General features: G+C 38.9%; 1 protein-coding gene across 3 annotated transcripts in view; it reads left to right on the top strand.

Moving 5' to 3' along the window:
* The window catches only part of RNF214 (ring finger protein 214), a 47,271-nt gene that overhangs the window by 17,707 nt on the left and 1,978 nt on the right, over positions 1-27,586 (top strand). For all 3 annotated transcript variants that reach the window (XM_038536041.1, XM_038536039.1, XM_038536040.1), the window contains exons 7-14: positions 23,350-23,446; positions 23,631-23,719; positions 24,706-24,796; positions 24,994-25,092; positions 25,327-25,703; positions 25,837-25,969; positions 26,182-26,286; positions 26,616-26,711. In XM_038536041.1, the coding sequence (XP_038391969.1) occupies positions 23,350-23,446; positions 23,631-23,719; positions 24,706-24,796; positions 24,994-25,092; positions 25,327-25,703; positions 25,837-25,969; positions 26,182-26,286; positions 26,616-26,711 (1,087 nt within the window). The remainder of the gene's footprint in view (positions 1-23,349; positions 23,447-23,630; positions 23,720-24,705; positions 24,797-24,993; positions 25,093-25,326; positions 25,704-25,836; positions 25,970-26,181; positions 26,287-26,615; positions 26,712-27,586) is intronic.

Raw genomic sequence — 27,586 nt, 5'->3', positions numbered from 1 at the left:
AGAAGGAGGAGGAGGAGCAGAGGGAGAGAGACAAGCAGACTCCACGATGGGTGCGGAGCCCCTCACAGGGTTGAGTCTGAGGACTCCAAGGTAATGACCCAAGCCGAAACCAAGAGTCAGATGCTGAACTGACAGCCACTCAGATGCTCCTGGAAGCGTTACTTTAGATGTCATATGAGTATGTGTTAAGTTGAAATCAACAGGGTGCATGGAGACTCGTTTTGGAAATTTCTCACCAAATGCTAGCTTATCTAACTGGTGTGTGTGTAGGGCTTAGTAGCTTGCCTAACAGTCAGTACATCTGGTGAGCTTTTCTTAGGTGCAGAGCAGTGAGCCAGGCTGGTGCAACATCCTGTATCTGACCATAGCCATCGGTCCTTCCAGCAGCCTGCTTATTCCCAGCGACTCTACACTTTGACCACTCCAGGTCCTCTTTCTTGTTTGGTAACTTCACTCCATTTCCCACCAGTCATTCAGCTCCCTGGAAGCATGTCTTTCCATAGCCTGCCTGGATGCATGGTCCACTGCTCAAATTTTTCCTTTAGTGTTACCCTCAATTCCCTTTCCTCTTATTCTCAAGTCCTGGGTGAGTCAGCCACCTGACTTCTCTGTCCTTATGCGAGGCTGCTGAGTGCTGCTGGAGGCAGTCCTATAACTGTGTGTCTTGGGTCAGAATAAATGTATAGTCATTTATATGTCTAACATCACCTGGATCCTCAGGGCTACCCCGTCCTCTGAGAGCTGTCCTAAACTTTTACCTCCCTTTCTAAACTTCCTCTCTCCACCATTTTTCTCCTTAGTCCTAGCAGATTTCACTATAAAAATGGGGGCCATCAAGTGAAACTTATTTCAGTTTCCCGCCTATCAGCAGACACATCATCCTTTTCCTCTGGTCCTTGTATGTGAGTCTAAACTTTGTACCTGTATGTGAATTCAGTTTACTCTTCTATGGTTTCTCCATAAGTGGCAACACTGTGTACCCCCCTGCCTAACTGAATAACCAAGAGTTACCCGAAATTCTTATCTCTTAGCTCCTTTCCACTGCATCTACTTTTACCAAGTCCGGTACATTCTTAATATCAATTGTCCCTTGCTCTCTGTTCATGGTGCCCATGTCAGTTCAGGGTCTCATCGGTCCTAGATCACTGAGGTAGACTGCAAAACTTTGCCTCTCTTCTCACCTGTCTAGTACACTGCTGCTCTCAGATCCAAGTCTGACCATGTCATTTCTCTGCTTAAAATTTGTCATAGCTCTTTATAGCTTTTAGGGTAAAGTTTCAGCTCTTTAGCTTAGTATATAAGGCCCTCAATTACCTGGTCCCTGTTAATATCCCTAGCTATACTTTTTATGGCTCCCCTGAACAACCATGAACTACTAATGAACTCACTTAAAACCCAAACTGTGATATCTGCTCTAGAAAGCCTCCCCTTCTCCCCTTCACACATCGTGACCATTTAATTTAGATGACCCTCCTCTGTACTCACTAGCATGCTGAGTTTACCCATCAACACATACCTCTGATGGTCTTTATTTACTTGAACGAGTCCCCCATCATATAATTGGTTTCTTCAGGGTACATGTTTTGATGATCTATTGCTGTGTAAAAAAAGCCATCATAAAACTTAGTATCTTAAAACAGCGTATTATTTCTCATACTTCTTTCGGTTACATCTCTGATGGACAGTCCTGCTAGTCTCCTTTAGTTATTCCTGTAGCTGTGGTCAGATGGCAGCTGGGATGGGAACGTCCAAGATGGCATCATTCATATTTCTGGCACCTTGGCTGGGACACCTTGAAGGCTGGGCCCAGCTGGGACACTGAGGGGTCTAGGCCTTTTCTCACACACTCTTTCTATGTTGTCTCAGGGCTTTTCTCTCTCCAGGTGGTCTTTCCAGCAGATGGACCAGATTTCTTACTTGGCTCAGAGCTCCCAAGAGTACAAAAGTGGAAGTTTCTAGGCTTTCCTAAGGCACAGACTTGGAACTGGCACAGTGCTATTTCTGTGGCATTCTTTTGGTTAAAATGAGTCACAGGGCCAGCTCAGATTTAGTGGTGGAGGAAGCTGCAAAGAACGTGAGCACCAGCAGGCCTGGCTCATTGGGAGGGGTCCGTATCTGGAAATCTGCTACCGCAGCAAGTAATACATGTCACTTACCTTTTTCTGCTCAATATGTGTTATCTTTTAGATATGGGGAATCCTAGAAATTCTGCCAATAAGAGTTTCTAAGGATCATTATAAGATGAGTGATGGTAGAATGAAAAGGAAATAATGGATTCTGGAGGAATTGATGCTCGATTATTTTTAGAGATTAAGACTGGGGGAGGTGTCAACACTAACTTCTGTATTGACCCTGGGTAACTATATGCTACCTGGACAATGAGTGGGAAATGAAATTCTCAAAGTTCTGAGGATAAAAGTAAGCAATTTGATGACTTGAGACATGTAAGTAAAAATCCTCAGTCGGCCATTGGATTTGGGACACTTGATGAGAAGAGATACTCTGTCTTGATTTGGAGTTGACTGTGTAGAAGTGATAGTTACAACACTGGAAGTGGGTTTTCTGTGGGAAAAAGTTCGAAGCAGGGCTCAGTTCTGAACGCTTGAGGCACATCAACAGTTTGGGAGTACAAAGAGAAAGGAAAGATAGAGGAAAAGGAAACAGCTTAGAATAGTAGTATGGGGCTTCAAAGGGGAGAGTGTGTAACAGTGTCGGAAACTGCAGGGAAGGACCTGAGAACCAGGTCTGAGTAAAGGCCATTGATAATTACCGAGTGTAACCAACAGGCATTTGTAGGCAGAGGAATTAAATTACTGGATTTACTTTTCCTCCAGTATTTTATTATGAAAAATTTTGAACAGTAGGAGAAGCTGGAAGTATTATACATTAACACTCATGCCCTAGATTTAACAATTAACATTCTGCTACATTTATTTTAGCAGTATCTTTCCACCCCCCTATCCGCTCGTCAGTCCACTATCCGTTAGTCAGTCCATCTTTTTTTTCTTTTTGATGCGTGTCAGAGTAAGTTGCAGTCATCAGTAACTTCACCTGTAAATCCATAAACATGCGTATCATTATTTAGAGTTATATATCATTCATGTTTCCTTTTTTGGTAATAAAATGTATATGCAGTTAAATACATAAATCTTACGTGTACTCTTCCATGAGTTTTGACCATTGTGTGTGCTTGTCTAATTCAAACCCCATTAACATACAGAGAGTACTACCATTAAACCAGATGGTGTCCCTGTACACTTTCCCAGTCTTTTCTTGTCCCATCTTTCAAAGGCAACCACTGTACTGATTTTTCTCATCATAAATTGATTTTGCATGTTCTAGAGTGTCACATAAATGAAATCATACAGTATATACTCTTTTTTTAGGACTTCTTGCATTTAGCCTAATATTTCTACATTCACTCATGTCTCTTTATTATCAAATAGTATTCCTTTTGTTAATCTACTGTAGTTTACCCATTGTCCTTTGAGGGGCATATAATGGTTTCCAGATTTTGACTGTTATGAATAAAGCTGCTGTTAACAGTCAAGTATGTCTTTGTGTGAGCATATACTTTTATTTCTCTTGCGTAAATTTCTAGGAGTAGAATCACCAGGTTGTAGGGTGGGTATATGTTTAGTTTTATATGAAACTGAGAGATATATTTCCCAAGTGGATATACCTTTTTAACACTCTGCCTACAAGGTATGAGAATTCTGGTGGTTTCATATCCTTGTCATTTAAATGGTTGTATTTCATTGTGGTTTTATTTTGGCATTTCCCTCATTATTAATGCTGCTGATCACTTTTTCTTTGTGCTTATTGGCCATGCATGTGTCTGTTTTTGTGAAGTATCCTCTTAGATTTTTGCCCCCTCCCCCTTTTTTGGGGTGATTCTAAAAATTCATTGCATATTGCAAATATAAAGCCCTTTGTCAGTTATATATTTTGTGAAAATGTCCTTCCACTCTCTGAATTAGCTATTCATTTTTAATTGTATCTTTTGATAAACAGAAGTTTTATTTTTAAGGCTAATTTATTAAGTTTTCTTTTATAGTTATTACATTCTTTGTCCTAAGAAACCTTTGCCTACCCTGAAGTAGCAAAGATGTTCTCCTCCGTTGTCTTATGGAAACATATCATTTTAACTTTCATCGTTATGGTCCGTCTCAGGGTAATTTTTGTGGTCCGTCTCAAGGTAATTTTTGTGCATGGAGAGAATTAGGAGTTGAGGTTCATTTTTTTTGAGGTTCATGTGCCTATGCAGTTCCAGCACTATGTGTTGAAGAGACTTTCCTTTCCCCAATTGGATTGTTTGACATCTTTGCCAAAAACCAAATGACAGTATGAGTCATTTGTATAAATAGTAGATCTATTTCTGAATACTATCCTCTTGCTTCGATATATTTGTCTATCTATGCCACATCATGCTGTTGTGATTATTATGGCTTTATAGTAAGTCATGGTCAGAGAATATAAGGTCTGCTTTTTTTTTTTCCAAGGTTGCTTTGGATTTTGCACTACTTTTAGGTCCTTTGTACTACCACATATATTTGAGAAACAACTTCCCAGTGTCTACAAAAACAAAACTGAAACTGGTGAGGCATGGTTCCTTTGAATCTGTAGATCAATTTGGAGAAATTGACATCTTAATAGTATTGAGCCCTCTAAAGAAATTTATTCCTAAATATTTTATGTTCTTTGACACTATTTAAGTAGAATTAAATTTTCAAAAAAATTTCCAGGGGATCCCTGGGTGGCTCAGTGGTTTGGCGCCTGCCTTTGGCCCAGGGCGTGATCCTGGAGTCCTGGGATCGAGTCCCACATCGGGCTCCCTGCGTGGAGCCTGCTTCTCCCTCTGTCTGTGTCTCTGACTCTCTGTCTGTGTCTCTCATGAATAAATAAATAAAAATAAAAATAAATATTTCCAACCATTTCTTGCTAGTATATAAAAATACAATTTATTTTGTGTATTAACCTTGTACCTCCTACTTTGCTAAGTTTACATGTTTGTGTCTTAGTTGTTTTGTAGATTCCTTAAGATTTTCTACATAAACAATTACAACTTCTGTGAATATACAGTTTTATTTCTTCCTTTCAAATCTTAAGCCTTTTCTCTTGTAAACATTATTGCACTGGTTAGGACCTCCAGTACACTGTTGAATAGAAGTGGTAGAGTAGACATACCTTGTTTCTGCTCCTAGGGGGAAATGTTTAGTATTTTACCAGTAAGTGTATTGATAGCTATAGCTTCTTTGTACATGCCCTCTATCAAATTGGGGAAGTTCTCTTCTGTTTCTGACACTTCTTAAGGTTTTTAGTTTTGTCAAATAGTTTTTCTGCACCTATTAAAATTAGCAAATAGTTTTTCTCCTTTATTCTGTTAATATGGTGAATTACATTGATTTATTTTCAAATGTTAAGCCAGTTGTCCATTCTTGGGATAAACCTTCTTGGACAAGATATGTTATTGTTTTCATTTATTGCTAGATTTGACTTGCTATTATTTTTTAGGGATAGTTGTATCTATAGTTATTGAGGAATATTATTCTTTTTTTATTTTTAAAAGTGTGGTTATATCGGTTGTTGGGCTGATGTTAAAAATCTCTGATTATGGACCTTTTTCTTTTTCCTTTTAATTCTATGAATTTTTGTTTTGTTTTTAAAGATTTTATTTATTTATTCATGAGAGACACAGAGAGGGAGAGAGACAGAGGCAGAGACACAGGCAGAGGGAGCCTGGTGTGGGGTTCGATCGTGGGTCTCCAGGATCAAGCCCTGGGTTGAAGGCAGGGCTAAACTGCTGAGCCACCAGGGCTGCCCAATTTTTGTTATATTTTGAAGCTGTATGTTAGATACATGTACATTTATGATCATTATATATTCTTGATGAATTGGCCATTTTATCATTATGAAATGTCTCTCTTTATCTTTGTCATGTTCTTTATGTTAAGGTTTACTTTATGTGATATTAATATAGATACTGCAATCTTCTTATGCATATTTTTTTATATGGAGTATATTTTTCCATTGTTCATCTTCAACCTATCTACATTTTTATGTTTCATAAAGAGAGCATATAATTGGACCTTTCTTTTTGATCTGTTCTGACAAGCTGCCTTTTAATTACAGACTTTAATCAGTTTATATTTAATGTAATTATTGATATGGTTACATTAGGTGTACTCTTTTACTATGTAAATTGAATATTCTTGAATTTTTCTTTTTTAGAATTTTATTTTAATTTGGCCTTTCCTTCCCCAAATACACATCTGTTACATTAACGTACTGGCAACATTTGTTATAAAGAATAATTACATGCCTGCTGCTTATTTTGTATTAGAAAGACTTGTAATTTTGGGGGGGTAAGATATTTTTCCAGAGCCTTAATTGTAGAAAACTTAGAATTATTATCCCTTAGATTTTTTTTTTATTTTTATTTTTATTTTTATTTTTTTATTTTTTATTTTTTAAATTTTTATTTATTTATGATAGTCACAGAGAGAGAGAGAGAGAGGCAGAGACACAGGCAGAGGGAGAAGCAGGCTCCATGCACCGGGAGCCCGACGTGGGATTCGATCCCGGGTCTCCAGGATCGCGCCCTGGGCCAAAGGCAGGCGCCAAACCGCTGCGCCATCCAGGGATCCCCCCTTAGATTTTTAAACAATCAAAAATTTTTAGATATAATATATATATCAACAAAAGGCACTTATTTTAAGTTGCATATAGATAAAGTTTTACAAACTAAATATGCATGTAAACACTAACACAATGAAGGTATAGCACATACCCTTTACCCTAAAGTGTTCCATGTTCCTAGTCTTTTTTTTTTTTTTTTTTTCCATGTTCCTTCTCAATCTCTGGCCTTCCCCCCAGTTCCCGAGTAAACACTTTGTCACTGTAGATTACATTTACTGTTTCTAGAAATTTATGTCTAGCTTCTTTCACTCAATATATTTTAAGGAATCATCCTGGATGTTGTCATGGATATGAAATATATCAATAGTTTATTCTTTTTCTTTTTTTTAAGATATTTATTTTCTTAGAGCAGTTTTAGGTTTACAACAAAATTAAAAGGGAGGTACAGAGATTTCCCATATGCCCCATCCCCCCCACATGCATAGCCTCCCATTATCAACATAACTCACCAGAATGTCCCCCAAAATGGGACATTTTTTACCAAGGGTGAACCTATCCATAGTCCACAGTTTACCTTAGGGTTCACTCTTGGTGTTACACATTCTGTGGGTTTGGACAAATGTATAACATATATCCATCATTATAATATGATACAGAGATTTTTTTCACTACCCTAGAAATCCCCTGTGTTCTACCTATTTACGTCCCCCTCAGAGCCTTCCCCTACCAACCACCACTGATCTTGTTACTGTCTCCATAGTTTTGCTTTTTCCAGAATGTTGTATAATTGGAATCACACAGTATGTAGTTATCTAAAATTGGCTTCTTTCACTTAGTAATATGCATTTGAGATTCCTCCATATCTTTTCATGGCTTGATAGCTCATTTATTTTTACTCCTGAACAATATTCCATTGTCAGGATATACCACAGATTTTTTTTTTTAGCCATTCATCTACCAGTGGACATCTTGATTGCTTTTAGGTTTTGGCAGTTATGAATAAACATAAACATGCTGCTGTAAACATCCATGTGTAGTTTTTATATAGACCTAAGTTTTCAACTCCTTTTTTTTTTTTTTTAAGATTTACTTATTTATGATAGACATAGAGAGAGAGAGAGAGCAGAGACAGAGGAGGAGGGAGAAGCAGGCTCCATGCTGGGAGCCCGATGTGGGACTCCATCCCGGGACTCCAGGATCACGCCCTGGGCCAAAGGCAGGCGCTCAACTGCTGGGCCAGCCAGGGATCCCCCCCCCCTTTTTTTTTTAAGATTTTATTTATCTATTCATGAGAGACAGAGAGAGAGAGGCAGAGACACAGGCAGAGGGAGAAGCAGGCTCCATGCAGGGAGCCCGACATGAGACTCGATCCCAGGTCTCTAGGCTGGGCCAGAGCCCCCCGGGCTGCCCCTCAACTCCTTTAGTAAATACCAAGGAGTGTAGTTGCTGGATAAGAGTAGGATTAGTTTTATAAGATACCAACAAACTGCATTCTAAAGTGGCCACACCATTTTGCATTCCCACCAGCAGGTATGAGGGTTATTGTTGCTCACATTCTTGTCAGCATTTGGTGGTGTCAGTTTTGGCCATTCTAATAGATGTGTAGTGGTATCTCATTGCTCTTTTAATTTGCATTTTTCTGATGACAACTGGTATGGAGCATTTTTTCATATGTTTATTTGCCATCTGTATATTTTCTTTGGTGAGGTGTCTGTTAAGGACATTGGCCCATGTTTTAATCAGGTTGTTTATTTTCTTATTGTTGAGTTTTAAGGGTTCTTTGTGTATTGAACAGTCTTTTATTAGATGTATCTATCATAAATTCCCAGTCTGTGGTTTGTCTTCTAATTCTTTTGATATTATCTTTTGAAGAACAGCAGTTCTCAATTTTTAAAAAGATTTATTTATTTGAGAGAGATAGAGCATGTGTAAAACCAAAACCAAGAGTTCAATGCTCAACTCGCTGCACCACCCAGGTGCCCCCAGAAGTTCTTAACCTAACAAAGTCTACTTTGTCAGTGATCTCTTTCATGAATTGTGTCTTTGGTTTGTATCTAAGAAGGAATCACCATACCTAGGTTTAACTAGGTTTTTTGAGTTACTTTTTGTTAAAAGTGTAAGGTCTGTTTTTAGATTGATTTTTCTTTTGCATGTGGTTGTCCAATTCTTTTAGCACCATTTGTTGAAGAAACGTTTATTTATTTATTTTTAAGATTTTATTGAATTATTCATAGAGACAGAGACAGAGAGAGAGAGGCAGAGACACAGGCAGAGGGAGAAGCAGGTTCCATGCAGAGAGCCCGACGTGGGACTCAATCCAGGGTCTCCAGGATCATGCCCTGGGCTGCAGGCGGCGCTAAACTGCTGCGCCACCGGGGCTGCCCTGTTGAAGAAACTTTTTGCTTCATTTTATCCCTTCACTCCTTTGTCAAGGATTAGTTGGTTATATTCATGAGGGTCTGCAATAGGCTCTTTATTGATCTATTTGTCTGTTCTTTTGCCATTATCACGTTGTATTTGATTACTATAGCTTTATAGAAAATCTTTTTTTTTTTTAAGATTTTATTTATTTATTCATGAGAGACAGAGAGAGAGGCAGAGACAGAGGCAGATGGAGAAGCAGGCTCCCCACAAGGAGCCCGATGTGGGACTCGATTCCAGCATCCTGGGATCACGCCCTGGGCCAAAGGCAGATGCTCAACCGCTGAGCCACCCAGGTATCACTATAGAAAGTCTTAAAATCTGGTATCATCAGTCCTCCAATCTGGTTCTTTTCTTTTAGTGTTGTGATGGTTAATCTAGTTCTTTTGCCTTCCATATAAACTTTAGAGTCACTTTGTTGACATCCATAAAATAACTTGCTGAGATTTGGATTGGGATTGCATTGAATTTCTAGATCAAGTTGAGAAGAATGGACATCTTGATAATACTGAGTTTTCCTATCCCTGAACATGGAATATCTCTCCATTTATTTAGTTCTTTTTTTATTTTATTCATCAGTTTTATAGTTTACCTCATATAAATCTTAGACATTTAAAAAATTCCTAAGTATTTCATTTTGAGGAGGTGCTAATGTAAATGATATTCTGTCTTTAATGTAAAATTCTAGTTGCTCATTGATAGTATAGAGAAATGCAATTGACTTTTTTATATTAATCTTGTATCCTTCAACCTTACTTTAATCTCTTATTTGTTCAAGGAATATAGATAATCATGCCATCTGCAAAGATATTTTTGTTTTCCAACCTATATGCCTTTAATATCCTTTTCTTTCTTTTTTTTTTTAATATCCTTTTCTTACCTTATTGTATTCTTCCAGTATGATATTGATGAGTGGTGAGATGGACATTTTGTTTTATACCTGGTCTTAATGGGAAAGCTTCAGGTTTCTCACCATTAAGTATATTAGCTGTCAGCTTTTTGCAGATAGTCTTTATCAAGTTGAGAAGATTCCCCGCTATTTCTAGTTTACTGAAAGTTTTTATCATGAATGTTGGATTTTGTCAAATGCTTTTTTTTTTTTTATAGAATCTGTGATTTTTCTTTTTTAGTGTTCTGATGTGTCGGATTATATTAATTGATATTTGAATATTGAACTAGCTTGCATCCCTAAGATAAATTCCACTTGGTCATGATTTAAATTCTTTTTATATTTTTTTAGATTTGATTTGCTAATATTTTGTTGTGGATTTTTGCATCTTATGTTCATGAGAGATATTGGTGTGTGGTTTTCTCTTCTTCTTATGTCTTTGTCTGGTTTTGGTATTAGGATCATGTTGGCCTGATAGAATGAGCTAGGAAATAGTCTGCTTCTTTCTTTTGAAGGAGATTGTAGAGAATTAGTATATATTTTTTTCCTGTTTTTTAGTTTTTTAGTTGTTGTTGTTGTTTTTTTTTTTTTTTAAGATTTATTTATTTATTTGACAGAGATCACAAGCCAGGGGAGTAGCAGGCAGAGGGAGAGGAAAAAAGCAGGCTCCCCACAGTGTAGGGAGCCCAACACAGGGCTTGATCCCAGGACCCTGGGATCATGACCTGAGTGAAGACGCTTAACCAGCTGAGCCACCTAAGTGCCCCTGGGTTGTTTTTTTTTTTTTTTTTTTAAGTAATCTCCAATCCCAATGTGAGGCTCAAACTCATAACCCTGAAATCAAGAGTCACATGCTCCACCAACTGAACCAGCCAGGTGCCCTGATCCAGTTTTTTCTTTAATGTTTGGTAGTATTTACCAGTGAATCCTCTGAGCCTGGTGCTTTTTATTTTGGAAGGTTATTAATTATTGATTTTTTAATAGATATAGGCATTCATTCCTTTTTAATGCAGAGTTGTAGTCCATTGTGTGAATATCTCTGTACAGTTGTTCTAATATAAACTGGCTCCTGTTCTTCCTAGTGAGAAGTTAGTGACTATTCATATTGTTATTTTCACCTATGTATTGTGTCATTTTTTCCTATAGCTTCTTGCAAGATTTTCTTTTTTTAAGATTTTATTTATTTATTCATTAGAGACACAAGAGAGAAACGCAGAGACATAGGCAGAGGGAGAAGCAGCCTCCATGCAGGGAGCCTAATGTGGGACTGGATCCCAGGACTCCAGGATCATGCCCTGAGCCAAAGGCAGATGCTTAACCGCTGAGCCACCCAGGTGTCCCCAAGATTTTTTATCTTTAGTTTTTCAGCAGTGTGACTTTGATCTGCCCAGGTGTGATATTCTTATTTTTTCTATTTGGGATTCTCTGAGCTTTTTAATCTCCATAGCTTTTTAATCTCTGAGCTTTATAATCTCTATAAAATTTCTTTCCTCAAATTTTGTGAAATTTTCTGACAATTTGTACATAATTTTTTGTCTTATTCCTTTCTTTCTTTCTGGGACTCTGCTTTTGCATATGTTAGACCCATTGATATTGTTCTGTAGCTCATGGAGGTTCTGTTCATTTCTTTACTATCTTTTTCACACTATTCCTCATACTAGGTAACTTCTATTGATGTGTCTTCAAGTTCAGTTATTCCCTCTTGTATCATTTCTGCTCTGTTGTTAAGCCCCTGCAACAAATTTCATATTTGTCATGCAATGAATTTCATATTTCTAGTATTGTATTTTTCAGATCTGTCACTTGAATTTGTTTCTTTTTTATAGTTTCCCTGCTGAAAATTCCTATTTTTGCACTCCTTGAGAACATATTTTTTATGTCCTTTGTGTAAATTAGATACTTTAAAATCTTTGCCTGCTAATTCCAGCATCTTGGTGACCTTGAAGTTCTTGTTCATTGAGTTTCTTTTTTTTTATTGACCAGGCATTGGAATCAGGAGAATTATCCTAAATAAGAAACCAGCATAAAAGCTACACATTGTCTATTTACATGAAGTTCTAGGATAGACAGACCTATAGTGAGAGAAAGCAGATCAATGATTGTCAGTGGCTCAGGGTAGAGGGAAGAAGTTGATTGCCATATTAGTAAATGTTCAGGCTTTGCAAACTATATAGTCTCTTTCACAACTACTCAACTCTTGTTATAGCATGAAAGCGGCCATGAACTATACGTAAAATGAGCATAACTGTGTTCCCCAAAAATCTTTACTTACAAAAATACGTGGCAGCCTAAATTTGACCCACAAGCATAGTTTGCCAAACGCTGCTCTCGACATTGGGTCATGTTTCCTGTTTCTTTGTATTTTGGTGATTTATGGTTGAATGCTGACTATCGTAAATAGTACCTTGTAGAGACTCTGGATTTTGTTCTATTTCTCAAAAAAATCTTGATTTTTTATTTTTATTTTTATTTATTATTATTATTTTTTTTTAATTTATTTTTTATTGGTGTTCAATTTACCAACATACAGAATAACCCCCAGCACCCATCACCCATTCACTCCCACCCCCCACCCGCCTCCCCTTCTACCACCCCTAGTTCGTTTCCCAGAGTTAGGAGTCTTTATGTTCTGTCTCCCTTTCTGATATTTCCCACACATTTCTTCTCCCTTCCCTTATATTCCCTTTCACTATTATTTATATTCCCCAAATGAATGAGAACATATAATGTTTGTCCTTCTCCGATTGACTTACTTCACTCAGCATAATACCCTCCAGTTCCATCCACGTTGAAGCAAATAGTGGGTATTTGTCATTTCTAATGGCTGAGGAATATTCCATTGTATACATAAACCACATCTTCTTTATCCACTCATCTTTCGATGGACACCGAGGCTCCTTCCACAGTTTGGCTATTGTGGCCATTGCTGCTATAAACATCGGGGTGCAGGTGTCCCGGCGTTTCATTGCATCTGTATCTTTGGGGTAAATCCCCAGCAGTGCAATTGCTGGGTCGTAGGGCAGGTCTATTTTTAACTCTTTGAGGAACCTCCATACAGTTTTCCAGAGTGGCTGTACCAGTTCACATTCCCACCAACAGTGTAAGAGGGTTCCCTTTTCTCCGCATCCTCTCCAACATTTGTGGTTTCCTGCCTTGTTAATTTTCCCCATTCTCACTGGTGTGAGGTGGTATCTCATTGTGGTTTTGATTTGTATTTCCCTGATGGCAAGTGATGCAGAGCATTTTCTCATATGCATGTTGGCCATGTCTGTGTCTTCCTCTGTGAGATTTCTCTTCATGTCTTTTGCCCATTTCATGATTGGATTGTTTGTTTCTTTGGTATTGAGTTTAGTAAGTTCTTTATAGATCTTGGAAACTAGCCCTTTATCTGATAGGTCATTTGCAAATATCTTCTCCCATTCTGTAGGTTGTCTTTTAGTTTTGTTGACTGTATCCTTTGCTGTGCAAAAGCTTATTATCTTGATTTTTTAAAAATATATTTGTCGGGGGTACCTGGGTGACTCAGTGGCTAAGTGTCTGCCTTCAGCTCATGGCAAGTCCCGGGATTGAGTCCCACATCGGGCTCCGAGCATAGAGCCTGCTTCTCCCTCTGCCTGTGTCTCTGCCTCTCTCTGTCTGTCTCTCATGAATAAATAAAATAAAATCTTAAAAAAAATTTTATTGTATTGGGCTTAAACATCATAGCCTTGTTTTATGGCCAGCAGCTGTGGTCTCTTTTAAGTTTGTTTAGCTGTAACTGGATTGCTTAGAATCTTTTCTGTTTATGTGTGGTTCAGGGATCATCCAGAGATTTGGGGAGGTTTATATTTAGAATGTGGGGCTCCTCATCTGTGACTCTTCTTTTTAGGATTTCCTACTCATTTTCTAGTTATTATGGTAGTTCCCAATTTGCCCTTTAGTTCTTGAGCTGGGAAGGCTGCAGGGTTTCCATCTGTGGTTTTAGCCATCAGCACAGAGCTGGCCAGGGTTTGCCCTTAGACAAATAACTGTAAAAAACAGGAAACAACAGTGATACTCACTTCTTCCAGTTGTCAAAACTTCTCCAGTTTATGCCTGGTTCTTGTTTGCTTTCTAATGCCTTCAGATAGGTGCTTTTTAACATTTTGTTTAAAATTTAGAGTTTTTGGCCTATAAGATGTTGGTCTGTTAGGAGCAACTCTATCCTTACTAGAAGTGGAACCTCTTCAGATTTAATTTGTAGGATAATTCCGGCTACATTAGGTTAGATGGGCTAATGTACAGATAAACTGGTGTCAGGAAGACAGAGTTTCATCAAAAAAAAAAAAAAAAATGAAGGCCTGATTTAATTGGCAAAGGAACTGAAGGCGGGCCTATATTCTGAGGTAGGATTGACAATATTTGTTGACTCTCACAGAGAGAGGAGGTGTAATGACAATGAGATGTCTGAGATACAGAAACGGTGACTATAGGAAGGGGAATAGGTGGTAGTGGCTGCAAATTCTTTTCTTTTTAACTGCAATTTATGGAAGTATATTTTATATATGATAAAATTCACCCATTTTAAGTGATGTAGACAGTCATGGAACCCCCCTCAAGAATCATGATATAAAAATATTTCCACTACCCCAAAAAGTTCCTTCATGATTCTTTGGAATCCATTGCCTCCTCTATCCTGAGCCACTGACAACCACTGATCTACTTTCTCACACTATAGTTTTGTATTTTCTAGAACTTCACATAAAAAGAATCATACAATATATATGGCCTTTTGTGTCTGCTTCTTGCTCTAAGATAAAGCTTTTGTGATTCATGTATGTTGTTGAATGTATCAGTAGTTTATTCCTTTTTATTGCTGAGTAGATCACATTATAAAACTATACCAAACTCATTTATGTATTAACCAGTTGATGGACAATTGGGTTGTTTTTCCTTTTTTTTTTTTTGGTCTATGATAAGCTGCTCACGTGTTTCTATGTACATGTTTTCTTTTCTCTTGGGTAAATGCTTAGGAGTGGAATTGTTGGGCCATTATAAGGAATTACTTAACCTTACAAGGAACTGCCAAACTCTTTTCCAAGGTTCATTACTATTTTGCATTCCTACCAGCAAGTGTATAAACCGCCTAGTTACTCCGTATCATCACCAATACTTGGTTTTATAAGTCTTCATAGTTTTAGGCATTTTAAGAAGCGTTTAATAGTACCTCATTGTTGTTTTAGTTTGCATTTCCTTAATGAGTATTGACATTGTGCATCTTTTCGTGTCCTTATCTCTCATTTGTTATTCTTTCCTGGTGAAATATCTTGTTTACAAAAAGAATGTTGTTTTCTTTTGAGTGTTCTTGATACAAGTCCTTTGATCAGATATGTGTTTTGCAGGTATTTTCTCCCAGTCTGGGACTTGCTTTTGTGTTTTGTAACAGTGTCTTTCGAAATGCAAAACTTCAGGTTTTGGTGAAGTCCAGTTTTCCAGTTTACCAGTTTTTTCTTTTGTGGCTCATGCATTTTTGTGTCCCAAGAAATATTCGCCCAGCCCAGAGCAAAAATCAATTCAATTAGAAGAATGACATTGTTTACCTTTTTGTTTCTTTTTAGTGAAGAAGCTTAATTCTCCTAACTACTTATACATATAATCCATTGCAGTATGTTGTTTTGATTGAAGTATGTGAAGAAAATCTGTTCATAACAGATAGGTAGTTGAAAAAGTGAGGAGTATTTTAATAGCTTTTAAATATTTTTTAAACAATTTTTAAAAGATTTTATTTATTTGAGAGAGAGATTGCACATGAGCGGGGAGAAGGACTGAGGGAGAGGGAGACTCCCTGCTTAGCTGGGAATCCAATGTGGGGCTTGATCCCTGGACCCCAAGATCATGACCTGAACCAAAGTCAGACACTTAACCAACTGAGCTACCCAGGCTCCCCTTAATGGACTTTTTTAGATAATTGTGGATATTCTTTTTTGATAATAACCCCAAAATTGGACTGGTGATAGTTTCTTAAAGGTTAGTTGAATCTGTTGGCTTAAATACACTTTGAATGGAACTTTTAACTGTGTTGTGTTGGGGAGGACAAACTTTTCCCTCTACCCTGTTGGGTTTAATGTCTGAGGCCTGCAGTCAAACTGACAAAAGAGAGATTAACAGGAGTAAGGAAACAGTTTACATGTATGACTTGTATACATGGGGGAGAGTTCAATGATGAGTAACTCAAAAGGGTGGTTGGAATTTGGGGCTTTTTAAAAAATAAAAATGATATTTATTTAATAACGTTTTGGAAATAGGAATAACACAATAGATGACAAAGAGCAAAACAAAACAACCCCCTGACATGTTATGTGATCGATCATTTCCAGGCACAACAGCATTTATTTTATTATTTATTTTTTATTTTTAACAGCATTTATTAATGAATATAAAAAAATAAATTTGATTCTATTTGTATCTGCTTTCTTCCCAGCTTTAACTACATGGGTGTTTTTGGAAACTTGCATTCCTAAGACAATTCCACAGCTGTCCTGGCCCCTATAATGTGACTGGGTGAGGTTAAGTGACTCAGAAGGATAGCTGGAATTTGGGGATTATCTGCCATCTTAACAGGTGAAGGGGAACAAGGAGAAAGGCACTTATGGGAAAACAAATGACTTCAGAGGAGGGTGCAGAGAAAGGGCACTTACGGGACCTTTTGGAAAGATAAATGGCTTTTCAGGAAAACAAACAGATTAAAAGTTTGTGATAATATTTGTCTATACAGGTAAGAGTGGTTTTTCTGTCTCCTTCAGGACCAGAAAACTCCCTGGAGAAGGGATTTAGGGTAGTTTTTATTCACATTCTCTCTCCTGGGAGTAGATCTGCTCTGAAGAGGAATTTATGACATCCTTATTTCCCAGAAGTTGCTGCTTTTGGGGCAGATAAGGGAAGCTCCCAGAAGGCTTTTTCTGCATCTGTTGAACCTCAGATGTCTTCAGCTTAGAATCATCTTTATGCCAACTCTGCAGTTCCAAGTGGGTTTCACAGTGGATTTGGTAACACAATGCTTTAATAATTTGGAAAATATGCCTTTAGAGTTACTCAGACCTTCTAAGTGTTGACTTGTTTTATTGTATAGCATTTAAGGAATCTTACTTGTTTATATCACTTGATCTCATCAGAACAGTCTTTGAGTAGAGGAGATCCTTCAAGCTCCCAGTGGCTGTTACAGATGTTCCAGAATTCTAATTTTTGCCTGAAAACTCAGAATTGGTTGTTGGTGATAAATACTGTCAGTTGTTTTCTTTATAATAGCAAGAGTACTTCATTCATTTTCAAGGACGTGTCTGCCAAATGAGACTCAAGTTCAAATAATTATAGCTTCTCTCTCAGTTGTTCTTTTAAGTAAAAATGGTGTTGCATGAAAAAAGAGGCTAGTTCAACTCAAATGGTCTTACAAATGCTTTTCCACGAGACAACCATATACTTTGGCATGTAGTGTTTTATCAAACAGAATATTTTTTAAATGTATCAAATTATTATTTTATATAGCTTCATCATGATACCTTAAGTAAAGCTTAAACTATGACAATAAAAGGTCATTCAACTTAGATCATGGCAGCATCATTTGTGTTTGTTGCCGGGAATTGACAGACAACATTATCTCTGATGCCTAGTTGATGCCAGTACTAGATGAAAAAAACAAAATAGCAAGTCTAACTGCAGATGCAGATTTGTTTGTTTGTAAAGTAAAATTATAATTCTGCAGATGAGATCTTAACTAAATCTTCAAATTTGTAGCAAAATCTTTAATTTGATGAGTTACTGTATCATTAAAAAGTGACATTGCCATGATATATTTTACTGACTTTTCATCCAGCAGGCATGTAGCAATGTCAGCTGGACAAGGTTGTGCTTCTGCAGTTAATGCAGTACAGTAATTTCCCCGGGTAAGATGCTTCAGTGGCTTTTTCATTTCTGGTTTGAAAGGCTTTAATGATTTTTATCAATTTTAAAGACTTCATCACATCTGCATTTAAAATAGTTCCTTTTTCTTTAAATTCTGAATGATCTCAAAATGTCACTATAACTAAACTGGCACAATATAATTAGAAAATGTTCTGTGGCTTAAGATACAGTAAAGTAAATTATGAACATCTATAAAGTTAAGGGAAAGATGGCTTTTGTTATACTTTGGTTTCTTAATATAATTTTGCCTAGTTTCTTTGGAGTAGATTCTTTCTTTCCATGAGTCAGAAAACTGTAGGCCACTGCATCTTTTTTTAGGATCTTGTAGATGTATACATTGCAGCTATGGGTTGAGAAAGTAAGTCTTCTAATCTCCCTTTTTTGAGCCAATGATTCATTTTTCAATGTAAGAGTAAAATACAAATAAATTTTCTTTTATTTCAGAAAAACATGTTAAATTCTAAAGTAATACATTTTTAAAAAAATATTTATTTGAGAGACGGAGAGATAGAGCATTAGCAAGGAGAGAGGGAGAAGGAGACTCCCTACTCAGCAGGGAGCCTGACATGGGGCTCTATCCTAGGACCCTGGAATCCTGACCTGAGCCGAAGGCAGACAGACGCTCAACCGACTGAGCCACCCAGGCACCTCTAAAGTAATACATTTTATTTTATTTTATTTTATTTTAAAAAATTTTTTTTAATTTTTATTTATTTATGATAGTCACACAGAGAGAGAGAGAGAGAGAGAGAGAGGCAGATACACAGGCAGAGGGAGAAGCAGGCTCCATGCACCAGGAGCCCGATGTGGGGTTCGATCCCGGGTCTCCAGGATCGCGCCCTGGGCCAAAGGCAGGCGCCAAACCGCTGCGCCACCCAGGGATCCCATACATTTTAGATTTAACTTAAAAATAGAGAAAATTTTCTAAAATAAAAAATTCTTGCAAAAGCAAAATAACAGAAAGTACTTGTTTCCACAAAGATGCTGGAGAATTTGGAAATTTTACGGTGCTTATTTATTAGACAATAATAGCAAATATAACAGAAGATAGCTAGGAAAAGTACAACAGTGGTACTGAGAAGGAAACAAATTGAGAGCTTAAATTATGCCTTAAAGCTACTGCTTTAGAACATGCTAGAAAACATGAGAATACAGAAGCATATATTCCATTAGCCATCAGTGACAATACTATCACATGTCGTGTAGCCTCAGGAAAATCCATGGTAGATCGTGAGTGGAGGGGAGTGACAAAGGCAAGTAATTTGAATGTCAGTATGAAATTAGTTTTTGCTTCATAACCCAGGTCCTCAAAGAGTTTTGGAGACTGTAGACTCTGTGTTGCAGACTGCTGTTCTAGATTATTTCTTCCATGCTTAGGGCTTCCACTATTGTCTTAATGGTTGCGACACTCGTCTGTATCTCCAGCCAAAATTAAACCACCAAGCGTTAGACTCGTGTGTCCACTGTCTGCAACTTTCTGGACCTTCCTCAGCTGAGTGCTCTCTTACTCTTTGGCCTTTGCCCATGCTGTCTGTTCTGCCCAGAGTTTCCTCGTTCCCTTTGTTTACCTGGCAGACTAACAGATGGTGAGTTTCTTGGGGCAGGAACTGGACATCTTTATGCCTAGCATGTCATGCTCAGTAGATGTCGTTGAATTAAATTGAATCAAGGGAGAATTCCAGCTTCATAAACAAATTTGCAGATCAACCTTGGGGGTAAAGTTTTCTGCATATGTTCAATCTCATGCATTCTATATAGGTTTGTATTAGTATTAGTTTCAGAATAAAGGATTTTATAACCTCTACCCCTGTATAGTAACTTATTCAACAGTTTCTGCTTTGTTTCCTTTTGCCTTGCTTAGAGTATAATATGTTCTGAAAGGATGGTATTTGGGCCGAGGCCCCAACATCTTAATTTTTAGTTCTATCTCTGATGAGTGTTTCACAAAGTACTTACTGTCAACTTCTGTCCATTAAAATCATCTGAATTCCACCAAACTTTGTGGTGGAAAATTTGTATACATATGTTTCATTCTCGCTGAAGAAAGATGTTCTACTGAGAGGACTAACATTTATTAAGTTCTTCTTATGTGCCAGAGACTGTTCTGTGTGTTTTATATACATTATATATATATATATATACATTAACTCATTTAATATGCGTAACAGCTTTCTGAAAGGTAGACTCTGTTGTTATCCTCCTTTTATGTTAGGAAATTGTGGCACAGAAAGGATAAGTAATTTGCCAGAGGTCACATAGATAGTAATAGGGTCTGGATTTGAACTCAGAACTTAGTTTGGCTCCAGAGGCCATGTGAGTAGTTTCCTCTTAAATTTAGATACATTACTTTTATCATTAACCTGTGTTAATACACATTTACAGATGCATATTATAATATTAGTTATAATTGTCAAATTGAAAATAACTTAATATCCAAATAGATAATGGTATATATGTACAATGGGTGGTTATTTAAAAATCAAATTTTTGAAGAATACTTAATGCTATGGAAAACTATGTTTAGTTGGAAAAGTAAGAGAAAGAGCAGTTTCTGTTTGAAAGCACATAATGGATTTTTTTTTCACATAATGGATTTATATGTGACATATACATACATCGATGTACAAATACTTGTTTATTTATTAGGATTTTATTTATTTGAGACAAAGAGTGAGAGAGAAAGAGAACATGAGCTGGGGGCAGAGGGAAAAGGAGAAGCAGGTGCCCCACTGAGCAAGGAGCCCACCTTGGGGCTCAATCCCAGGACCCTGGGATCATGACTTGAGCTGAAGGCGAATGCTTAAACTTAAGACTGAGCCATCCAGGTACCCCTACAAACATTTATTTTAAAAGACTGGAAAGAAGTATAGTAATGATTCTTTGTATTCCAATGGTGAGAAATTAAATTTAAAAAAATACCTTAAAGATAACATTTGTTGGATCCTTCCCTTGTACTAGGTATTGTATTAAATTTTTGTGTGTTTTCTCAGTAAATTCTCCCATCAGTCACATAATATAGATATTACTCATTTTTCAGATGAAGAATCCTAGAATGATTAATAATTTGTCTAGGGTCATACAGCCATAAAGTTGAAGAGTTGGAACCTCTATACGAGACTCTTTCTGTTTTGTATTATCTAAACTTTTTATAATTTATATGATTTACATGTTCAAAAAACAAAATTTGTTTTGAAAAGTATGCAAAACTTGGGAATTACAAGTCAGACTTCTACAGTCTGCCAGGATTTACTTAATTTGAGCTGTTAGTGCCCTAAACTAGCCATGTTATCCAAGTAACAGAAGTCTGGGACTTGAAAGAAATTAGAGCAGGCCTTTAAAATGTTTAAATAGACTCACTGGTTTCTCTTCTACCAAGGATTTTTTTCTGATAATCCACCCTAGGGGACTGATTATGTTTTCTAGAGTGGGTTGCAGGTCTGATGCATAGCTTCCATACTAGTTAACATATGATAAGGCTGAGCATTTATTTTTGATAGTTTAAGAATTCTTTATTTTTGTTGTGGTTGCTAGTAGTTCTTTATGTTGGATCCTGAGATAGATGTGGCCAATGCCCAAAGGAGAGTTTTGTGTGTGAATATGTGGAATGGCCCCATGGGCATGGTAGAAGGATTTTTCTTACAGAAACGTATATCTATAGTTGACAATTTTTAAAAATAGTTTATTTATTTATTCATGAAGTACACAGAGAGAGAGGCAGAGACACAGGCAGAGGGAGAAGCAGGCTCCATGCAGGGAGCCCGATGTGGGACTCGATCCCGGGTCTCCAGGATCACGCCCTGGACTAAGGAGGGACTAAACCGCTGAGCCATCCGGGCTGCCCCTGACAAATGTTTTTAATTAAAATTAGAGATACTCAGTGACCAGCTATAATCTTCAAGAATAACGTCAATCACAGAAGGCAGCTGTCATGTTTTTCTACAATTAGCTCATTGCCAAGGAGTAACTAGTATGCTAAATGGATCACTGATTGACTCCATGACACATATCACATATTCTTATGGTAAGAGAAATCTGATTCCTCATGTGGCTTTTAACTTGAGGAATATGTGGTGTAGCAGGAAAACACAGTTACTTATAAACTTGATCAAAAGAATTATTAGAGAATTCTTTGGGGAGGAGGTTAGTTTGGAAAGGACAACACGTAAGATTAAGGAAGAAAATCCCCACCTGTTTTTTTTTTTTTTTAAGACTTTATTTATTTGACAGAGAGCACACAAGCAGGAGCAGGGGCAGAAGGTGAGGGCGAAGCAGGCCTCCTGCTGAGCTGGGAGTGTGATGCAGTGCCCGATTCCAGGACCCTGAGATCATACCTGAGCTGAAGGCAGACGCTTAACCAATTGAGCCACCCAGGCATTCCTGGTCATTTCTAGTATATGAATAGACCTTGTCAGTAGAGGGGCAGACTAATGGTAATGAATCAGTGAATGAACGTGTGTGTTACTTTATCTATGAAAGAAGGAGCAGGAATATATGAAGGACTGGGTCAGATGTAAGAAGGCACCTCAGATGCTTACTAAGTGGATTGCTCCCTTTCATATATGTAAGGCTACTGAAAAACAGAAGAGGACTAAAGTAGTTTATTTTGCTGAAGAAAAGTGGGAACATTTTTCTTAAGATGTAACTCTTCCCAACCTTTTCTTCTTTTCAACTTTTTAAAACACAATGAAAACATTTCAACATTCCCATATTCTTTCCACTGATCTAGGTAATCCTTTGCTTTCTACCCATAAAACTCAAGTACAGTCCAATGCCATGTAAGGAGCTCCTCCTACTGGCTCTGTTCCTCTAGCCCTGAGTAGGGTGCTTGACTCTCCCCCATTCTGCAGAACCCTTGGGAACAGGCTCGCCAGGGGGTTGGTCACCCTGACCCTGAATGTATGTTACATTGTAGGGGTGGGGCTGGGAGGTGAGAAGGGAGGAAGGACACTGATGGAAAGGTGAAGCCTTTTTTGTGAGGTGTGAAGAGAGCATTTTTTTCTTCTGAAAAATGTTTACTATGGCTGAGAAAACATGAAAATCAGTAAGCCAGTGTCTGTGTACTGGGTAGTGACTCAGAGCCTGCTGCATTAGACCTGAGTATTAAGCGGATCTCTGTTTTTGCTCCTGCATTCTTCATACCCATACTAAAAGACAGATGGGGAAATAAAAGAAATGCTATCAAGCCCTTCCTGAACATAGAACATTCTGCCTTCAAGGGGTTTTTGTCCTAAGTACACTTTTTCCTGCTCTGGGCAACCTTATTTTAGCAAGTGGAGATGTGAACATTTTTACTTTCTAGTATAAGGCTTTTATGCAGTTACAGACCACTTTAAACGTGCTTCGTCTAGATCTATATTACTTAGAATCAGACTTCCTGTAACATACCTGCCAGATCAGTTTCATGTTTTACTTTAAAGCCTTGCTGTCCTTTAGCGATCTTGTCTTTTTCTCCTCATCCTTGTTCTTGGTTTCTGACCTTACAGAGAAGTGTGGGAAATGGAACTGGATAGACTCAAGAATCAGGATGGCGAAATAAATCGGAACATTATGGAAGAGACAGAACGGGCCTGGAAGGCAGAGGTGAGAAGAGCTCTGTGTGGACAGCCTTGATTTGGGGCTTCCAGAGAGTATCATCTTTCGGGATAGTATTAAACCGCTAAGCCACACGAGTATTATACCATACAGCCACTACGCATTTGTCTTAACTAGCTAGGGGGAGCTTCATATATATAATATTAATACAATGTGTGTATGGTTTCCTTAGATCTTATCACTAGAGAGTCGGAAAGAGTTGCTGGTATTGAAACTAGAAGAAGCAGAAAAAGAGGCAGAACTACACCTTACTTACCTCAAGTAAGTGCCTTCTTATTCTAGAGCTTCAGTAGTCCTGCAGTTTTGTTTTTTTCTGTGGTTTTGTTTGGTTTGGTTTTTTGAAACCCAAGGCCAGCTAGTCTGGCACTTATTCTATCTTCACAGGAATTTCGGGGCCACCTCTGTCTGTGCAGTAGCCGTTGTTTAGTGACTTCTCTTCCCGTGTTTTACAGTTTTGTATTTTTTATTGCATTGGTTCCAACTGGATAAAAGCCTCTCTTAGGGTGTCAAAGCATAACAAATATGTTTGGAGATTTGTTTCTCCTAGAGGCATTTCTCTTCTTTTTGCCATGGAATCTAGAGGACCCCTATGGCATTTCTAGGTAGACAAAAACCTTTGCTCTGTGGTCAGTCCTCTTTCTCTAATAATTGGCTTAAAAGATGCCGGATTTAGGGGCACCTGGGTGGCTCAGTGGTTGAGCATCTGCCTTTGGCTCAGTTCGTGATCCCGGGGTTCCGGGATCGAGTCCCACACTGGCTCCCCATGGGGAGCCTGCTTCTCCCTCTGCCTATGTCTCTGCTTCTTTCTGTGTCTCTCATGAATAAATAAATAAAACCGGGATCCCTGGGTGGCGCAGCGGTTTGGCGCCTGCCTTTGGCCCAGGGTGCGATCCTGGAGACCCGGGATCGAATCCCACGTCAGGCTCCCGGTGCATGGAGCCTGCTTCTCCCTCTGCCTGTGTCTCTGCCTCTCTCTCTCTCTCCGTGTGACTATCATGAATAAATAAATTAAAAAAAAAAATTAAATAAATAAATAAATAAATAAATAAATAAATAAATAAATAAATAAATAAAACAAACCTTAAAAAAAAAAAGCCGGAGTTAGAGTGAAGCACATGAACCCTGTCCTCCTGCACCCAGTCCGGCCTCTTGTCACTGGGCTTGCTGGCCAGCCACTATCTAACATTTTGAAGACTCAGAAGCTGACCTTTTTGTAATCCTGTGAATTCCTGTTGGTTTCTTGAAAGGTCAACCCCCCCAACACTAGAGACAGTTCGTTCCAAACAGGAGTGGGAGACAAGGCTGAATGGAGTTCGGATGATGAAAAAGAATGTTCGGGTAAGTGTTGTCTTGGGTGGTCTTTGAGTCGGCATTTAACCTGTGCTTAAACTTTCTGTTGACCGGGAGGGACCTTGCACATCCTCACCCAGCTCCACCCCTGCCTTTGCTCTCTCGGTCCTCAATGGTGCTCTCTTTCTTGAAAGTTTTACTCAGCTCAGCAGAAAGGATAATTCGTTCCTTTCTCTCTTTTCTAGGACCAATTTAACAATCACATCCAGTTGGTGAGGAACGGAGCCAAGCTGAGCAGCCTTCCTCAAATCCCTACTCCCACTTTGCCTCCCCCTCCATCAGAGGTGAGAGGACTGGCATGGGGGAGTGTACCTTTCTGTGCTGGTCACACAGCCAGAATCTTCTACTTGTTCCTTTTATGAAGAGATTAGTTTTATTACTGGTATTATTATAACCTTATTATTGGTAATTATTATTATTGGAATTAATTGGCATAAGAATTGCTCACTGGTTTCTGCCCCAGATTCCCAAACTTTTATTTTCTTCCTCTTTTGTCCTCCACCTCTGCCGCCCTACAGACAGACTTCATGCTTCAAGTGTTTCAGCCGAATCCCTCTCTGCCTCCTCGGATGCCCTTCTCCATTGGGCAGGTCACAGTGCCCATGGTTATGCCCAGCGCAGATCCCCGCTCCTTGTCTTTCCCAATCCTAAACCCTGCCCTTTCCCAGCCCAGCCAGCCTTCCCCGCCCCTTCCTGGCTCCCATGGGAGAAACAGCCCCGGCTTGGGTTCCCTCGTTGGCCCCCACGGTCCACACATGCCCCCTGCTGCCTCCATCCCACCTCCCCCAGGCTTGGGTGGTGTTAAGGCTTCTACTGAGACTCCCCGGCCCCAACCAGTAGACAAACTGGAGAAGATCCTGGAGAAGCTACTGACTCGCTTCCCACAATGCAATAAGTAAGTATCTTTCAGGACTAATTAAAAAAAAATGTGTCAGAGAAATGTTTGTAGGTCAAAATAGGGGAGATTTCTTGGAGATTTTCCTCAAGTACAGCATAGAATCTCTCTCCCTTAACATGTGGTTTCTTAGGGCCCAGATGACTAACATTCTTCAGCAAATCAAGACAGCACGGACCACCATGGCAGGCCTGACCATGGAGGAACTGATCCAGTTGGTAGCTGCCCGACTGGCTGAACACGAGCGGGTGGCAGCCAGTACTCAGGTGAGAAGGGCTACCTGGGGGAGAACTGAGACCTGCTGAGCTGCTGGGGAAAGGGCAGATAGCAGAATTGCAGGTGGCGAACAGCACTGTGGCCAGGGACATCTAGCCTGCTCTCTTCTTTGTTGGCCTGGGAAAGAAATTATTCTTTTTTTTTAACCTGCTCTGTCACACAGACTCTCTTTCCTTACTCTTGACAATGTTTCTGCCCACAGCCACTTGGTCGGATCCGAGCCCTGTTCCCTGCTCCACTGACCCAAATCAGTACCCCAATGTTCCTGCCTTCTGCTCAAGTGTCATATCCTGGAAGGTCTTCCCATGTAAGTCTCTTTTCCTTTGAAAACTGAGATGTGGAGAAGTGGGGGTGGGCTGTGTGTGTGTCGGAGGGGTGGGGGTAGGTGTGGTGGTAATGGGGGAAGAAACAGGTTTATAGGTGGAATGCGGGGAAAAAACCACCCTTTCCTCAGCTGACTTGTTTGCAGCTCCAACTGAGAAAATGCAAGTACTTCAAGAATAAATGTATTTGAACATTTCTTTCTTCTGCTGTAAAATCTTTTTTGCTACACGGAAATAGTAAATGGAATCATGGACATAAGAGGCCAAGAGACCCAGAGGTTCCTTACTCTTTGGCCATCCCTCTGTCCTGCAGGCTCCGGCCACCTGTAAGCTGTGTCTGATGTGCCAGAAGCTTGTCCAGCCCAGTGAGCTGCATCCCATGGCATGTACCCATGTGCTGCACAAGGAGGTAGGTGCTGCATACTTCTTCCCTTCCACTCTTTCTTCTCTGGGTTTTTCTCAAATGTGTTGCTGTGTTGACACTCATCATGACTATCTCAACATGAGGTTTTCAGAAAACTGTGGCTGAAACAATCAGCAGAATTCGGAATCCCAGCAGCTAAGATCTCCCAGCTTCCTTTTACCCCCTTCCCTTTAAGGGACTGGATAAGCAGTTCATCCTAGAGCACTGGTAGGTCACTTTCTTGGAACACTGCCAGTAAGACAGACATATTTAACCATTGTTTCAAATATAGCATTGTCAGGAGACTTTGCTTAGATGAGAAGAATGGAATAGGGAACCTGAATATGAGGTTAGTAAATCCATTAACAGAATAGCTTGGATGTCTGCCTATTAGAGATTATTTTCAAAAACTGACAGGTTAGTCCTGTCCCCGGCTATTTTACCAGACAGGGTTAAGTCTCTCAGCAGCAGGGATGATTCCTTCTTTATTATTTTGTTTTGTTCATTTTCATTTTCCAAGAGGTAGAAATTGAATTTACGTCTAAAGTCTTAGTAAAGGAAAATCCTGAATAAGATTTGAGAGTAGTTGGGTATTTGGAGATGGGAGCGGATCTCAGCCTAAACGGATCATGAGAAGGGGAAGGCCACCATAGGTATCCAACACAAAGCAGCTTCACACCATTTTTAGGTGATTGTTAATGTTCCCTGTAAAAAGAACAGGTTCTCCTGCTCTGAAGATTCATTTGGGGGTAAGAGCTGATGAAATAGCCCATCTGGACCCCATGGTGAGAGCCCTTCTGACTTAGTATACATTCATTCCTCAGACCTAGTGAACTCAGTGGCTCGCTCTCCCCTCCTTCCCTCCATCTTTCCAGATAAAC

Source organism: Canis lupus, chromosome 5, assembly GCF_011100685.1.
Source record: "Canis lupus familiaris isolate Mischka breed German Shepherd chromosome 5, alternate assembly UU_Cfam_GSD_1.0, whole genome shotgun sequence".
Taxonomy (NCBI): Eukaryota; Metazoa; Chordata; class Mammalia; order Carnivora; family Canidae; genus Canis; species Canis lupus.
Note: the sequence above shows the minus strand (reverse complement) of the source record. Positions and strands in the feature narration are given on the sequence as shown.